The sequence below is a fragment of the Azolla caroliniana genome, unplaced genomic scaffold (genome assembly GCF_043228905.1).
Source record: "Azolla caroliniana isolate FFs.n. ecotype wild unplaced genomic scaffold, voAzoCaro1.0.p SCAF_5, whole genome shotgun sequence".
In the NCBI taxonomy this organism is placed as follows: Eukaryota; Viridiplantae; Streptophyta; class Polypodiopsida; order Salviniales; family Salviniaceae; genus Azolla; species Azolla caroliniana.
Genome location: NW_028230440.1, coordinates 22,349,659 through 22,367,525, shown reverse-complemented (window position 1 = coordinate 22,367,525; position 17,867 = coordinate 22,349,659). Strand labels below are relative to the sequence as shown.

General features: G+C 40.4%; 1 protein-coding gene across 1 annotated transcript; it reads right to left on the bottom strand.

Annotated features, from left to right (window-relative positions):
• Nucleotides 1–13,964: 13,964 nt before the first annotated feature.
• Nucleotides 13,965–15,885, bottom strand: LOC147864468 (uncharacterized). Its single transcript, XM_087319280.1, has 2 exons — nt 15,689–15,885; nt 13,965–15,606 (listed from the first exon to the last, which is right to left on the bottom strand). Exons 1-2 carry the CDS (start codon nt 15,883–15,885, stop codon nt 13,965–13,967), a joined length of 1,839 nt encoding a protein of 612 aa, XP_087175406.1.
• Between the last annotated feature and the right edge of the window lie 1,982 nt (nt 15,886–17,867).

The window sequence follows — 17,867 nt, the reverse complement described above, 5'->3', positions numbered from 1 at the left end:
GATGGGAGTGGCTCTCGTGGGGTGATCCATTTGTATCGAGTGTAGATTTGCCATATTTCTTGGCGTATCACTTTATTACGATCTTCACGAGAGATTAAAGTTTGATCAGTCCCATGGTTGTACTTAAGGGGAGGTAGGTTATTAATGTCTATGCCATTTGCAAATAACCAACTCACCACAATGCTATACCAAGAGTTGGTGTCTCCAGACACATGTAAGGATCGGGATGCCTCAAAGGCTCGACGGGATATCCTATCTTGTGGTTGACTATGTATCCGATGAATAAAAGCTACCACTTGAAAGAGTGCTTCTACTAACATCGGGGGTAGGCTAAACTCCGCTCTAATAATGTCATGTGGTACTGTCGATTTGCTTCGGAGTTGACGTGATAACATCACCACTAAAGGTCTCTCCAATTGCGTCCACATGAAAGATGGTAGACCTGGAGCCCATACTACTGATGCATACATGAGGGACGGGGTCACTAATGAGTCGAAAAGCCATCCCTTAGTCCGTGGCTCTTGAAAGTATGCTTGGTGGCATTGTCTCTCAAAGAGTGAGAGGGATGCATATCCTCTCGTTAGCCTATCTTTGGCTGCCTGGGTCATCGAGAATTTACCTGAGCGAGCACTAAAAGTGACTCCCAAGTATACATAAGATCCCACCACCTCAACTAGTTTATGAGAGAGGATGAGGTGACATTTACTCCTAACTCTGGACGATGTATGAAAGATAAGGACTTTAGTTTTCGCTAGATTCACTACCAGTCCTCGTTGTGTACAAAAGTCATCTAGGGCATTAAGATGCTTTTGTAGGTCGTGTTCCGACTCCGAGAGCAAGACAATGTCGTCTGCGTAGAGTAAGAGACTAACTTGCGTATCCCCAATAGCCACTCCTTTGCCTCCCTTACGAGCAATAAAATCAGTGATCTCATCAATGTAGATCCCAAAAAGAGTCGGTGATAGGGGGCAACCCTGTTTTACACCAATGGTGCTAGTGAAACAATCGGATAGGCCACCTGGGCATCTTACGCGCCCTTAGACTTGCTCATATAGGGCATAAATGGCCCAAATCATGTCATTTGGTATCTCCAAGCTCTTAAGTCTATCAAACAACCTCTCCCTAGGAACTGTATCAAAGGCTTTGCGAAAGTCCACAAAGCAACAATATAGTTTCTTCTTACGAGCCTTTGTTTGGTCAATTAAGCACCTAAGTGTGAAGATGTGGTCAATAGTGGAGAAGGCTCGTCTAAAGCCAGCCTGCTCAGGTGCTCGAAGACTTAATGTTTCCATATAATCACTGAGCTCCGCTTCCATTACTGCACCATATAGTTTAGCAAGCGTATGACCTATCATAATGGTCCTATATGTATTTGGGTCCATTGGGTCCCCTCCTTTATGTATAGGGGCCACAGTGTTCATGGCCCATTGTGGTGGAAAACCCTCGGCGAGGGCGCGGTTGAAGATTAGAGTGAGAAGGGGAGCTAGGCACTCTCGAGCATATATGATGTGCTCGGCTCGCAATCCTGTGTGGTCCATGGATTTCCTATGTTGTAATTTTTTTATGACCTTCGTGACCCTAGAGGTCGTGAAAAGTGTCCCCATGGTAGGTCGAGGTGTGGAGGGCATTGGAATGGGTGGTTGGTTCGGGACATGGTAGAGTCTCTCGGTATATGTGTGCCAAATATTGGGATCCTCGATGGGTGTTTGTGGTCTCGGTTCCCGTAGTCTCTTCCATGCAAGGGCACAATCCCTACTCATGAGCATATGGTAGAGTTCCCAATATTGAGATGCTTCCCAAGCTCGTCTTTTACGACGTGTCATCTTGCGCATCTCTTTGCGAGCCTGTACTAAGGAGATAGTACCACTGAGTCGCGATACTTTAAGTTGTCTATACAACTCTCTACAATCCTCGTCATACCACTTGTTTTGTGGCATAGACCCTATTCTACTATGATTGGAGTCTTTCGTGTATGGGAAGCTACTAGTGGCGGCTGAGTGAAGGATGTGTGTGAGTTCTGTAGTGAGGTTCTCTAAAGGCAAGGAAGAATCAAACGAGGAAAGATGGGCTTGAACATGTCGAGAGTAGATGTCCGCGAGCTCATGCGTGAAATGTATTATAGTGTGATGGGTTGGTTTACTAGAGTTGGTGGTGTGGGAGGTGTCACATTTTAGCTCAAAGTATAGGAAGGTATGGTCTGCCCCAATGGGGCATGGGGCCACCCGGAAGGAGCTAACCATGTGGGTAGCTTCAGGGCGTCCTATTAGATAATCAACAGTGCTTTCCCCTCCTCCATGTGGGAAACATGTGAGCTCCTCCGAGCCCGGCCACTTGGCTAAGCCATTATATATGATCATCTGGTGTCGGCTTCCAAGTTCAAGCAGATGATGGCCAAAGCTTGTGGCATCCGCACCTTGATCCTTCGATGTACGTGTTATGCCTAAGGCTAAAGGGTCGACATTCACCATTTCTAGGTTTCTATCCATCTGAAATATTGTGCATTGTCGGGACTGGGTTCTCGCATTGAAATCTCCTACCAGGAAGACTTCCCCTTGAGAAGAATATCGGATTATGTCATCCGACAAAGGTTCGTATGGAGAAGGCCCATGTGGCGTTCCTTCATCAACTATACTCGCCTCTCCAGCCATATTGTAGCGGGACCCTTTCGGGGGGAAGTAACAAACTGCGATAAATATCACCTGATCCTTACTAGTGAGGACTTTCACCCACATAAAACGGGCTTCTGGGTCTGACTTTAGTATTTCTATCCTATTATTTATCTCTTTCCGAAATAATATCGCAACCCCCCCAGACCCTCTAGTAGTGTGTCGACGTGAGGTTTGTCTAAAGACAGATTCCCAACGAAAACCGTCAACTCGTGGCAGTCCTCGATTTGGGCTTTGATGTGTTTCTACTACAAAAAGTATATCAGATACTTTCAAAATCTCCTCTAGAAGGCCAGGATGTGTCCAAAGTGCGCCGTTACAGTTCCATAAAGTGATCCTAAGTTTATTATCTGTCACATGGGCCACACGCCGTCAATTGGCGGCACGATCATTTATTATGACACGTCCGTCCCGGTAGAAAGCACGATGCCCCTCTTTACGAGCTTGTATGACTCGTGGCATACAAGTTTTACGATGCTCAATTTGCATCTTGGTCAAGTCTTCATCGAGGTAGATAGGCTCCCCGCCCAAGCCTCGAAGAATTGGTCTCTTTTTAAAAAAGGCGATTCTAGATTCTGAGTCCTTAAACTGAAGGACTAAAGCTCTTTTCCTAGTTGTGTCACGCCCTACCCTCCAGGTTTTAGTGATTGGTAGGGCTTCGTACCCTATCATTTTCCCTAATGTTTGTGCATCTTCATCCGGAGATGCCCCTTCCTTGAGCCCAGTAACTCGTACATTTAGGCGTCGAGCTTGACGCATTTTTTCTTCCTCGAGGGTAGTGTTTACAATGTTTTCATCCTTTAGTTCTTTTTTAATATTACGTTTTACTACATCAACCCACCCAGTTTTAGCTAATTCCATATCACTTTTAACCTCTTCTTTAACCTTTTTGAGAGCGTGTGTGGTCTAGAGAGAGAAGCCCTGTTTTGCATGTGTGAGGAGACAGTGATTGAGTGTATATCTAGACACTAGAGAGAGAGAGAGAGAGAGAGAGAGAGAAGCTATGGGTTTTGTCTGTGTGAGGGAGTATGTAATATGTATATTAGATATCTAGATTTTGTAGAGAGAGAAAATCTGTCAGTTCTCGTGTGAGAGAGAGAGAGAGAGAGTGTGTATGTGTGTCAGATGTCACTTCTATTCACAAAATATTATGAATATCAAAAATTAAAAAAACCAAAAAAAAGTCAAAAAAAAAAAAAAGCCAAACGAATATCGCATATCATACGCGTACGTTTGCAAACGTTCGCGTACGTCCAGTAAATTGGACGTACGCGAATATTAGGAACTATGTCTTCTGGTCCATGCCATCTATCATTAAGCACATGTATTGTTCGGGCCTCTTCAAACACTTCTCTCTATGATGCATCACCTTCTTTCGTTCTAACGATTGTGCCTCACGATGCTCTTGTAGTAACTTCTTACTCATATCCTTTTCCATTGATGTCTTTGCACCTTTAGCCAAACTTTTAAGATTTGCACAAATGGAGCAATACCCCATGCGTACTTTACGTGGAATGATAACATTTGAAAACCGAGCTCTCCATAATCTTGTGAATTGGTTATATGTAATAGACTTATTACGTGAGCCCACCATATTAGATCGATAAACATCATAAACTTCCCAACGTGTATAATTATCAGAAACGTGCATCCTACCTGTAGTGGGCATTACTTCACAATTTAACTGAAAGTAACTTTTCATCCAACCAATAGCATGTCTTCCAATTGCACTTTTCATACTTAGAACCTCTTTACAATTGAGCATCTGATCCCCGCTAAGTAGACGTTGTTGTACTCTATGTAGCCACATGTTACTAACACATAACGCAATTTCGAATGCAACTCTACATATTTGTTGCGCATGGAAGATATAATACTCGAATGAAACTTTGATCCCCGTACATTTGTCAGATACTAGTTGCATATGTGACCCGAAGTAAGTGTCTTGCTCATCACCAGTCATCGAAAAATAGTATCACCACTCGTAGACCTATCATGTATTTTTATATTTGCAAATTCTAATCAAGTTGAGGAACATGTGATACTAGTGCATCCAATTTTTGTAGAGAGGGTGTATTTGCTTCGTTTCAAGAAGATTCTACAAGTGGAATGCGCAATCCTTCCACTTGTGAATGCGAACGTGTCAGATGGTATTCATGTTTAGGAATCATTGAGGAGATCTACCCGTGTCTCCAAAACACCTAGTAAATTTGTTGATTATGTAATGTTATCAAATGTCGGTGAGCCTTCATGTTACAATGAAGCCATATTTGTTCACAATCATGCTAAATGGAAGCAAGCAATGCCAAATGAGTTGGATAGTATCCATAAGAATGGAACTCGGGATTTAGTGCCTTTGCCAAAAGCTAGGAAAGCACTACCATGTAAATGGGTGTATAAGTACAAATACACATCCGATAGTGTTCATCCCAAGTATAAAGCTCGCATTGTGGCAAAAGGTTTTAAACAATACTAAGGAGTCAATTTCAATGAAATCTTCTCTCCGGTAGTCAAGATGAGTACATTACGCATGATGCTTGCATTGGTTGCAAAAAATGATCTTGATTTATTTTAAATGGATGTTAAAATGGTTTTTTTGCATGGAGATCTCAATGGAGCAACCAAAGGGTTTTGAAATTTATGGGAAAATGCCTTTGGTATGTAAACTTAAGAAAAGTTTATATGGCCTTATGCGATCACCTCGAAAACGGTATAAAAAATTCGATGTTTTTATGACGTCCCAAAGTTATGCTAGGAGAAATGAAGACTCATGCTTATATACGAAGAAATGTATAGATGACTCATATGTGATTTTGATACTCTATGTAGATGACATGCTCATCGCCGGTAAAAACAAGGATGAGTTGTCCAAACTAAAGAAAAATCTGAGTCAAACCTTCGATATGAAAGATTTGGGAAATGCTAAATAGATCCTTGGAATGCGTATTACTCGGGATAGGAGTAATGGATGTATTTATTTGTCTCAATTTGACTATGTATGCAAAATACTCAAGAGGTTTAATATGGAGAATGCAAAGCCTTTGATCACTCCATTATCTATGCATGTTAAATTGAGCAAAGATGAATGCCCCAAATCTAATCATGAAAAGGAGTTCATGAGTAAAATTCATTACCAGTTAGTTGTTGGTAGTCTTATGTACACTATGATAGCGACTAGGCCATACATTGCTTTTGTAGTGGGAGCTGTGAGCAGATTTTTGTCAAACCCTGGTAAGAAACATAGGGAGGCAATTAAAATGATAATAAGATATCCGTGTGGCATCAAGAATAAGTGTCTATGTTTAGGTGGCAGAAATGTATACATTATAGGAGTAGAAAACTCACTTCAGAGTATATTTTTCAGTTTATGGGAGGTACCACATCTTGGAGATCTTGTCTCCAAGAATGTACTGCTCTGTCCACTACAAAAGCAGAGTATGTTGCTACTAGCGAAGCATGCAAGGAAGCTGTATGGCTATCCAGATTAGCTTGTGACATGGGCATACCTAAACTTGTACCCGTATTGTTTTGTGATAGTTAGAGTGCCATTGCATTAGCGAAAAACCCAATATACCATACAAAGACCAAGCACATTGGAGTGCGGTATCACTTCATCTGAGAATGCATAGTTGTTGGCTACATTAGTCTTGAGAATGTTGTCTCTCAAGAAAATGCCACTGATGCATTGACCAAAGCTCTACCACGTGATGCGATAGAGCATTATTGTCACTTGATGGGAATTACTTAGTTCCTCAGGTTACACACTGTTTTACGTATATTGTGTAACATATTCATCAAGTAGGATGTCTAGGTCTTGTGCAGTCTTCCCATAAGCTTTGTTGATCCCTTGTTTGGCCTTTAGTGGGAAATTGATAGATAGTGAGAAAGGCCAAAAAGGTAAATTCTCACTATTTATGAATAGGTATATAAGCTAATAATATGAGGGTTTTCTGTGTGCCCGCTAAAATATTTTTGTGTGTGTCTTTTTTCTTGTGTTGTCTTCTGTGTGTGTTGTTCATCGTTTCCTCTGCAGAAAAACAACAACTCTCCGCTTTCCATTGCTCTTCCAACAACAATAATAATAATTAAAGGATACAATGTTAAATAAGAATTAAAATAATGGACATAAATTTGGTCAACTCGACATGAAATGAGTTGCAAGGGAGGATGACCGGTGAATCAAGTGATAGCCATGATGATGGACCGCTTCGCGAGAGGGACAATACTACAGGCCTTGACAAGGCCATTGAAAAGATCGTGGATGCAAATGGTTTCTTTGATGGGGAAGATGTGACCCGATACATGAAGTCCTATAAAACTAAAATGCGAATGAGAGGTATATACCCATGGCAAGGCAACATTCAAGTTTTGGAAGGATCGTCGCTTCAAGCCTTCATTCTCTAATCCTAGAAATACAAGTAGCAAGCCCGATTGGGTAACTTTTGAAAGAAACCTACTCGAGGAGTATGACCTCGATGACTCATCCCGAACAAGGAAGAAGGATTGTATTAGAGACATGAACTAATGTAAGCATTAGATAAGGATAGAATATAGATCTTGATAGAAAGGAGAGAGAGAAAGAAGGGTGTTGATCCACCCGACCACCCCCGAGCGAAGGGATCGAGACGGACTAGAGCCTCGATCGACGTCCCATACCACCGTCGTGGTGTCGAGTCGTACCTGGTGCTGGCGCGCTCGCTACAAGAGTTGACCCACCACAAGACAGAGTCTCGACGTAGTCAACAAGATGATGAAATGAGGGTAGCTAGGCCTCTTATTTATAGCGATACCCAAGGCCCCCAGGCAAGTTCACACTTGGCCTAATGGGTTGTCTCAATCATGAGGATTAAAAGTAATCCTCCCCTTCTTTACACTCTCGTTTAACCCTCACACTTATCCACGTGTATAGAATACTACGGTAAATTCTCACCACGGGATACTATATGGTCATGCCTGTAACAGATTGGGTCGAATCTCCCAACAAAATGTTGAGTGCAAGTGCAACACTTCAGGAGTTCAAACAAAAGTTCAGTCATTTATTTGTGCTTGATAGAACTATGCTAGATTCTAACCAGGTCGCAAAAATGTTGCAAAAACAATTAAAAGTTGGTATAGGGTTGGGTGCCTTATCGTTGTAGCTAGGATATTGGATCCTGCAACGATATGATTTGAAGATTTGGAACTAGAACTGAGGGTTCCTTACTTATACATAGGTGGAAACTAGGCGGGTTATATTGCATGTTATTGTATACTAAACACATGTGTTGATACAAATTGCAAACGTACTCAAGAAAATCCACAGAGGGATGACCAATCATAACTATTTTACCATTGAATTCATTTTTTGGCGTGTTCTTCACATAAAGAAGCTAAAGGTGCTTTTATCATGTCAACTTGCTTATAACAAGAGTATTGACTTTTTAGCCTAACATTGGATCCTTGGGCGCCACAGCCACAAGATACGAAATGCACCTTAGATAAAGCCTTTGTTTGAAAAGGACATGGTCAAACGAGATCGGTGTAAAACCTATCCACAATGTCCTGAAAAACTAATTAAATTTTGGAATTGAAGATGCAAATCGTCAACATTAAGATGTAATAGATTAAAACCTCCAAAATGTTGACGCATCCACACACACATTTATTTATATAGAATATACACATTAATACTAAAGTTGACCAAGTTGAAGCCATCGTTATGATTTTTAATGCATGATGTTGACTGATGAATTAAAATCTAGATTAGTGGGCTTCTTTGTAGGGAAATGTGTTGGGAGTTTCCACCTCATGCATAAAATAGTGAGAAATCGGTAAAAGGGGTCGCATTTTGTATGAGACATGGAAAGCATACATGGCAAGTTACTCACTCAATGCTTCCCAAACTTCAAAGAAAATCAATATAATTTCCAAGGGGCATGCTCAATTCAACCCATGTCGAGGTGGGGCATGTTAGAAGGCTTGTTCTCTTTGCAATGTGGATGAGCAACAACACCTAAATCTATTCCTAAAAGCCGAACACATATCGTTTCGACAGGGTCCATGCGTGAAATGTGTTGTGGGTGTAAAGCACATAATATATCTAAACCATGCTATGTGGTAGACTAGACTACCGATCCTAACCCCGATCCCCAACCCCGCTAGGATAGAGAAGTCATCTATAAAAGATGAGTAAGGACTTACATTTAAAGAACTCATCGTCATCGTGACTATGAAGAGCTTCTTCTCTACCTACCTTGTCATGTTCACCATCACCATGGTGGGCTCCTCCATGGCCACATTACATGTTTCCTCGACCCCTTTACGCGCCAATGTCCGCCTTGTCGATGGTGTGTACACGGTGAGCCTGCCACTCGGCACGCCGCCCCAGCCCCAAAATGTGAACATCACCTTCGCAGCCCGGGTGTCCACCGTCCGATGCGCCTCCTCCGCCTTCCAGCCCTCCACATCCTCCACTTTCCGCCGCCGCAACGGGCACTCCGAGGACACACTCCGCCTCGACCAAACCAATGGCAGGCCTCCAGTCGTGCCGGCCGCGGTCCGCCATGTGGCATTCCGGTGTGGCAGGTCCGGGCAGGCGGCCCTCGGGGGCGGTGACCTGGCATTGCCAGCTCAGATCGCCAGCAGCCTAAGTGATGCCTCTCGTGTCTTCGCATATTGCTTACCGGAGGGGCCACTTTTCCTAGGGGGAAGCCGGGATGGGTATTTCTCGAGAGGCGGGGCGGGAGGCGATTACAGTGACCGTTCAGCTCTCTTCTCTCACACGACCCTCCACGTGTCATCGTCCCGGAGTAGCCACGTGTCTAGCCCCTACTCGATATCCGTCCGGGACATTGTGGTCAGCTCCAAATCTCTAAATGTGGGCCCCTTCCGACTCTACGTGAGCATCGAGACCACCTACACCCGCTTGGAACACAAGCTATACCTCCGTGTGCGTTCCGCCTTCCGGAAGGCCATCGGATTCGGCACCTCCACACCTGCCCTCCCATTGTCTACTCAAGCCCCTTTCGACACTTGCTTCAACAGGACTAACTTCATCTACATGAGCATGCTCCCTAGCGTGGCGGATATCGACCTACAATTGTCGGGTGGCGCTGTGTGGTACATCTTCGGCTGGAACTCTATGGTTAATGTGGCCGGTAATGTTCTTTGTTGGGCGTTCGTAGATGCCGGTGTGAACGCACCATCTGTCCTAGGCACTTACCAACAACAAGAGAACTTGGTGGAGTTTGACCTTGCCAAGTCCCGGCTCAGTTTCACCGGCCTTCTATTACCGGACCGAACTTCTTGTGGAAACTTCAATTAGTAGCTCTACAAAGTAAAATGCAACGTGGTGCGATGCTTGTAATAATCGATCGATAAACAAATTATCATGGAACAACCTTAGGCCCTTTCATGGCAAGGGTTCTAGTTCTTCTTTGCTTTTGTCCCCATTGGCATGTTGTAGCAAGTAACATTTAATCTCTCTAACTTAATCTAATGCTAATCTAATGCTATTTCGTTTCGATCCACTTACCTTTCTCCTTTAGCTACACACTAATCATGACTAGAGATAATGCATTGCTCTTGTTTAAAAGTGTCGTGTTTCTTTTTACACATGCAATATTGTCAAAGGCATCACAACTCCGATGAGCATAATCATACTTTATTCAATATTCAAGGCTCCCTACCTATGGGCTAAGGGTCTTCATGTGCACAAACGAGATCTAGTCAATAATGATCAATACCCTATTCTTTGAAATTAATGCACCCATTAGGCCCCATGCACATGATCAATATCAATGACATTTGGGTAATTGGCTAAACAATAATCATTCTTGGTGAATATACATAACTCAATCCTCATAATCCATGCAACCTATCCAATAAAGTTCTTGGATTGCGTTCTCAACTAATGTTGGAGCTAAGGATCAACAAAAAGAGGTGTTGTAACTAGTACACATTGGGTGGAGATGCCAATTAGTTGCATAGATTGACACATGCATGTTATTCATGATATTCTCCATTTGTGATATTCAAAAATTCGAGAATAAGAAATGGCCTCAAGCATATTATAAAATCATTCGTTTATTTAATTAATTAATTTATTTAAAGAAAATAAATATTTTTATATGTGATATAATAATATTATTATTTTTTCGAAAAAAAACTCCTTCCATTAGTTATAAACTTTTACATTTGAGAATGTTATATACAAATCCCTGTAGGGACGCGATAGTTCCATCATATGTGGATGCCCACTGAGTCGAGAAAGGGAGGACAACCATTGTTGGATGAAGACTAGTCATTTTCTTGCAACTCCACCGGATCTGCCCTTGAGGCCATTGTATTGTCTCTTTAGAGTGGCCATAACTTCACTTAATATCTCTTGCATTAACATTATTGGATGCTCGGTTTGGTTGGAGAAGACCCATCCACTGCTATTTCCATAGAATCCAAAGAGTTATTGGGCTGGCCAATTCCAACACAACTTGAGATTTGGCATTAATAGGAGTTGAGTGGATATTGTCGATGGTGGAAAAAAAACCTCTTTTGCTTTTATCACCAAAGTAATCCCCTCCTCCTAATGTTCGTGCCTGCCAACTAGGGCCTGCCATGATAACCAACATACATTTCCCCACTTGATTGTGCCTTGCAACTAACATAATTGCAATAGGCGGCCAACCCCTTGCCATATTAGATGGGTCTTTGGGAAGTCCCATAGAGCATGTCAAATTGATTCTGTTGCATTTGGGCATGCTACACAATTAGGAGGGCTAAGGTATGCTCCAACCGGTAGTGACTTATGTATTAATATCTATTTGAATGTAGTAATTCACCTAGTGTGTTGTTGTTTCCAGATTTTTTGCCAAAACTTACGAAATATTAATATTGTGGTGTCCCTTTTATGTGCATTTCCCAATATGATTAGTGTCAAGTCCTCTTTTTAATCTCAATAAAAATAGGGAAAAGTACCAGGATACCCCTAGAAGTTTGTCTATTTACCAGAATGCCCCTGGAAGTTCCAAATTTACCAAACTACCCCTATGTCCAAAAAATACACTCTATAAAGTAAATATACAAGCCATATTTACCAAAATACCCTTAAACCTAAACTTATTTACCATAATGCCACTATATACCTATTTTGACCAATTTATACCACTTTTATTTCTCAAAATACATCATAAATCATATCCCCCTCGAACCCTCCACATCCCCATCTGTTCGTCATATCCATCGTCCTGATCATCATCTTCCTCTTCGACATTTGCCTCGTCACCACCACCACCATCACCATCAAGAATTTCCTCCCCCAATTTACCATCTGTTCACACGGCAACACCTCTCTACTGACCTAGACAGCTCCAATGACACCTTCATGAAGCTTCCTATCCATGGCGATGCAGGATATTATGGATGTCCTTCAAAGATTTCTTCTTCTTCTTCTTCTTCTTCTTCAGAGAAAACCCCTTCTTTCAACCTCACAATGCATTACTGGGCCTTCATTGATTGATCCTGAGTTGCAACATGCTTTGAGAATGCTTATAAATGTAATAATATCAAGGAAGATACCATTAGATTGCATATTTTCAAAGCATTCAACAACTTCTTCAGATTTTCCATATGTAACTTCTCACCCATTCTTCTCAACATAGAGCTACAATTCTCAAGCTTAGATCTTCTTTGACCCATTTGATTCATCTCCTCTTCTTTCCTTTTTAAGGCCTCAATGCATCTAAGAAGAGATTTTTTAGATCTTCTCAGGTGAGGTTCATAACCAACTGTATGTGGTGAGAAGCTATGTATAGCTAGATCAACATAAGAATCGTAGGTTTTTATATCTGAGATGGCATCTCGGAGAGTTCGGCAAATGTCAAGAAGCTTAACAATGTCATCTAGGTACTCGTCTAACCATTTGAAATCACCTTATGCAAGAGCCTGTTGAAGATAAAGGATAAATACCTCTGCATATCCATGTGTAGAAAGAACATCAGCCAATTTTGACCACTTTTATTTCTCATCATGATCCACAATTTTATATGGTTGCAAAATCTCCCAAAGTAGCACATCACAATCTTACACTACCTCAATGTAGGCTTGCTAATTGCCAATGTAAACATGATGTGGAGCATATAAGGCCTACCGATCGGCATCATGAACAACAATTCAGTAGGTTTGCATCATATTCGCCAAGGATGGTTCATCATGATCTCTCCATTAATCCAAAGGATGAGGGGGATATGAGTAGTGGAGAACTATAGTGGCTAGTAATTATTCGACAATTCATAAGAATTGTAGGATAGAGTTTCTAGGTTTTCCAAATCCTATTCATGTGAATGCTTAGCACAAGAGTTTCATGTACTTGATAATCAGGGATAAAATACAAAACGTTTTCCAATTCCTTGATTGTAGAATAATTCCGTATACTTACTAGCCAAGCATTCCTTGGATCACAACTTCTATATCATCTAATAATTCAAAAGAATCCTAAGTAACAATAGTAGGCTTTACAATCTTTGAATATGAATGTATACCACAGTACTATAGAGATAAAAAAATGCACTGGAATAATATGCACATACTACTAATATCGGATGAATTTCTTCCATGTTTTTTGTCACATGAACACATAGTGTTAGCACAAGCTACTACTAATCTCGTAGGGCTCTCCCCCTTTCTTCTATAGTTAATCATTTCCTCAGCCAAATTTCCTCCATTTCATTTGCACACACAACATCAAGAAGGAGTCAAATCACAAAAATTTCATACAGTAACTCAAATGTTTATTTTCATTTTCTTTTGTCAAACAACAATCATGAAGAGTGAAACAACAAAGATTCTGCATTTATATCTAATTTTAGACGAATTTCTTCCTTTTTCCCATACAATAACATTCCGCACGAAAGAACAATAGTTTCCACATAGTTACTACTATATTTCTCTCATATAAGAACAACGACTACTAGCATCAGACATACATAAGGATAAGTAGCAAAAGCACAAAGAACATTGTACAATAGCTACTAATCTCAGATGAATTTATTCTCAATTTCTCTCATACAAAACAAAAGTATTTACTGCCAATCTCAAATGAATTTTTTTCCAATTTTTTTCTTATAACAAATCATCGTAATGATTCTTACTACTAATTTCACATAAACCTCTTCCATTCCTTTCCCATACGAAACTAGTTACAACGAAATCCTTACCTATCCATCTCTTACTTATACACAAGAACATCAAATACGTGTAATTCCAAATTTTACCAATCCAATACAAAAAGTGTAATTCCAAAAATATCCACAAAATCAAATATATCTATTGACTCAACAAAATATCTAATAATGCACAATCATCACTAAATTGGGGCCCTTCAACTGAGAGCATTGTGTCCTTTCCCACGACACCTTCCACAACGATGTTCTTCTTCTTTGTGCCTTCTTCTATTGTGCGTATACGTTTGGTTTTTGGACGTGCCGGAGGTCTTCGTGTGGCTGGTGGTAACATGCCTGCAACAAAATTATCATGCGTAACAACAATAGGAAATATTGGCTCCTTGTAAGTATCACAATATGATTGCAACAAATATGCCTTGTGTGCAAAATATTGAACTCTTTCTTTTCGAAACAAAATAGCAGCCGTTGCATGTGCACAAGGTAACCCCATATCCTGCCATTGTCCACAAGTACATATCTTCTTATCCACATAAACAATCCTAACATGTTTCAGAGTATGGATCTCAAAAACATCATTAGTAGATGGCAAAATACGATATAGTCTTCCACGTTGTATGGATTCTCTAATGAATTTCTCTGCATATCCAACCAATGCATTACGTGTTATCTCTCCATTAACCAATCCAGTACGTGCTTTAGAAGTTTCTCCATTAACCCTCCTTTCATAAAACCATGACATTATCTTCTGGCGTATCAATTCCATCATCCCTAGAATAGGCATAGCTCTAGCCTCTAACAACCATGCATTTAGGGACTCAGCAATGTTAGATGTCAAGTGTCCAAACCTTTTCCCTGAAAACTTACATGTAGCCCAATGTGAGGGGTCGGCGGTGCTCATTAGCCATTTAGCTGCATTACTATTTAAAGTGCAAATTTCTCCAATGATAACATCAAAGTCTTGAGTATTAGTTGCATCTGCAGCTTTCCACAACATCCCCAATAGTGGAGTGCTTTTAAAAGCTTTTCTGAAATTGTCTAATAGATGGCGCATGCAATATCCATGTGATGTATCATTGCCAAACACCAACATGACACCATCCACTAAACCCTTTTGTCTATCTGAAATAAACGTTAGTGGATCTGTGTGTCGAAGACCATCCTTCAAACTTTGAAGAAACCAACACCAATTATCATCATTCTCTGCTATAACTACACCAAATGCAATCGGAAACAAAGCACCTTGTGCATTGATGGTTGTAGTCGTGAGAAGGATTCCTAGATATTTTCCTTTCAAATGAGTTCCATCTAGACCAATTATTGGTCTACAATGCATGAAACCATTTATGCTTGCATTGTAAGCAATGAATATGCGAAGAAAGAGGCCTTCAATTGTTTCTTGAACATGTGCCACACTACTAGGATTAGATTCTAAAATGTTTTGGCAATAATTTCGAAGATTTTGATATGCAAATACATGATCCCCATGGATTTGAGCATGTGCACTTTCTTTTGCTTTCCACGCTACCCTGTAAGAGATAGTGACGCGATTTTCACGACACACATTACCAATTAGTTGCTTTGGTGTGTATGTGGGATGATCTTTAAACTTCTCCAATGTTGTTTCAGCCAACCATTTTGAGCTTACTTCTTTGTTCCCCAAGTGTTGAGTGCCACCACATTTATGTTCTTCCCTATTCTTCTTGATCTGGCATTTTGGACCTCCTTCAATACAAGATGCATGCAACCTCCATCGACATCCAGAATTTTTGCATGCAATTGTTAATCTAGCAAAAGTCATGTGAGCACAAATTTAAGATTAAAAGTCAAGCGAGTGTAAAAGCATATGAGTGCAAAATTCATGTGAACCTTGTTTTATCTGACTTGATCACTCTTAGCTCAACATGAGAGCCAATTGCATCATCTCTCACAGCTTGTCGAAGCTCCTTCAAAGAGTCAAACTGCCTTCCCTCTGCCAAAGCCATTCTATGAGAGACATCAAACATCGAAATGAGAGCGAGACAAAGAGAAGAAGAAGAAGAAGAAGAAGAAGAAGAAGAAAGCATTGGATCTATACAAAACGATGAGAAACGTTGATGTTTCTTCTTCACATCCAAATGAACATACTTTTGTTGCTTTGCTCAAGGCTTGTATAAGGTTAAGAGACATGAGAACAAGTCTTCATGTACATGTAGAATGTGATTCGACAAGTTTCCTACATAGTGATGTCTCATTGGCTACCACTTTGGTTGATACTTATGCAAAATGTGGCTCAATCGAGAGAGCTAGACAGGTTTTCGATAATTTACATGTTAGAAATACAATCTCCTGGACTTCATTGATTGTGTTTGAAAGACTACCCAAAGAAGAGAATCACATATTAGAGATACAATCTCTGTCAGCAATTGGAGAGAATCACATCTTTGTCAGCAATTGGAGAGATTGAAGTCAACCGATGAAGGCGGATATTTGAGTATTCTATGGCTTTGCCAAGCTATGGAAGAAGTGGTTCTTTCTACACATGGATATGCAGAGGTATTTATCCCTGATCTTCAACAGGCTCTTGCATAAGGTGATTTCAAATGGTCAGATGAGTACTTAGATGACAATGTTAAGCTTCTTGACATTTGCCGAACTCTACGAGATGCCATCTCAGATATAAAAACCTACGATTCTTATGTTGATCTAGCTATACATAGCTTCTCACCACATACAGTTGGTTATGAACCTCACCTGAGAAGATCTAAAAAATCTCTTCTTAGATGCATTGAGGCCTTAAAAAGGAAAGAAGACGAAATGAATCAAATGGGTCAAAGAAGATCTAAGCTTGAGAATTGTAGCTCTATGTTAAGAAGAATGGGTGAGAAGTTACATATGGAAAATCTGAAGAAGCTGTTGAATGCTTTGAAAATATGCAATCTAATGGTATCTTCCTTGATATTGTTACATTTATGAGCATTCTCAAAGCATGTTGCAACTCAAGATCAATCAATGAAGGCCAAGTAATGCATTGTGAGGTTGAAAGAAGGGGTTTTCTTTGAAGAAGAAGAAGAAGAAGAAGAAATCTTTGAAGGATACAAGAAAAAGAGAAATTAGTAGGAAAAGGGGATTGAATAATAAAAGAAGAAAGAGCAAACCTAATAATAGAGAATTGACTACATATAAACACAAACGGAGAGAGAGAGAGAGAGAGAGAGAGAGAGAGAGAGAGAGAGAGAGAGAGAGAGAGAGAAAGAGAGAGAGAGAGTACTGACCTGATGAAGACGATTGATGATGAACAAGAAAGAAGAGAAAGACTACCCAAAGAATCGCTAAGTAAAGAATTTTGTATTTGAAGGGTATTTTGGTAAATATGGCTTGTATATTTGAGTGTATATTGACTTTATAGAGTGTATTTTTTTGGACATAGGGGTAGTTTGGTAAAATTGGAACTTCTAGGGGCATTCTGGTAAATAGACAAACTTCCAGGGGTATCCTGGTACTTTTCCCATAAAAATATTCACAAAATTTGGGGGAGTAAAAAGGGGGTAATTGATGAACCTTAATTTATTTATATTTATTTATTATAAAAAAACAAATACTTTTACATCTATTATTAAAGTATCTTTAGTGTTAAGAACTCTTTTTATTGTCAATGTAGCTTGTTTTATATATGAGAGCATAGATTGACATATTCGCATTCGTGGGGCCTCCCCCACGAATGCATACGAATACAAGTAATAATATTAGTTTTTTTCCTTTTTAAAATTTTTTGAAAAAAAGAATCCTTTTTTTTTAACGTTAGCTAGTGAGCAAGCAACACAGAATAGTGAGCGTAGAGGCTACACCCTGCATCTTGTACTTGATGCTTACACCCTTGCCTCCCCTTGCATCCTGTTCTCGGCCTGCAAATTAGGGTTTCGGCTGAAAACCCTAATTTTGACCATATTTCTTCTTTCCGGCCTGCATCTTCGCCTCCCCCTCATCCTCAAAGTGTCACTTACATATTATTCTCGGCCTCCAAACCTAGGGTGGTGCTGAAACCCTAAATTTGGTTGAAATTAGGAGC

Excerpts from the sequence above, each read along its gene's own strand:
- LOC147864468 (XM_087319280.1), bottom strand. The coding sequence starts at position 15,885 with ATGCTTTCTTCTTCTTCTTCTTCTTCTTCTTCTTCTTCTCTTTGTCTC. Across the intron at positions 15,607-15,688 it reads ATCAAGTCAGATAAAACAAG|ATTAACAATTGCATGCAAAA; the intron begins GTTCACATGAAT and ends GACTTTTGCTAG.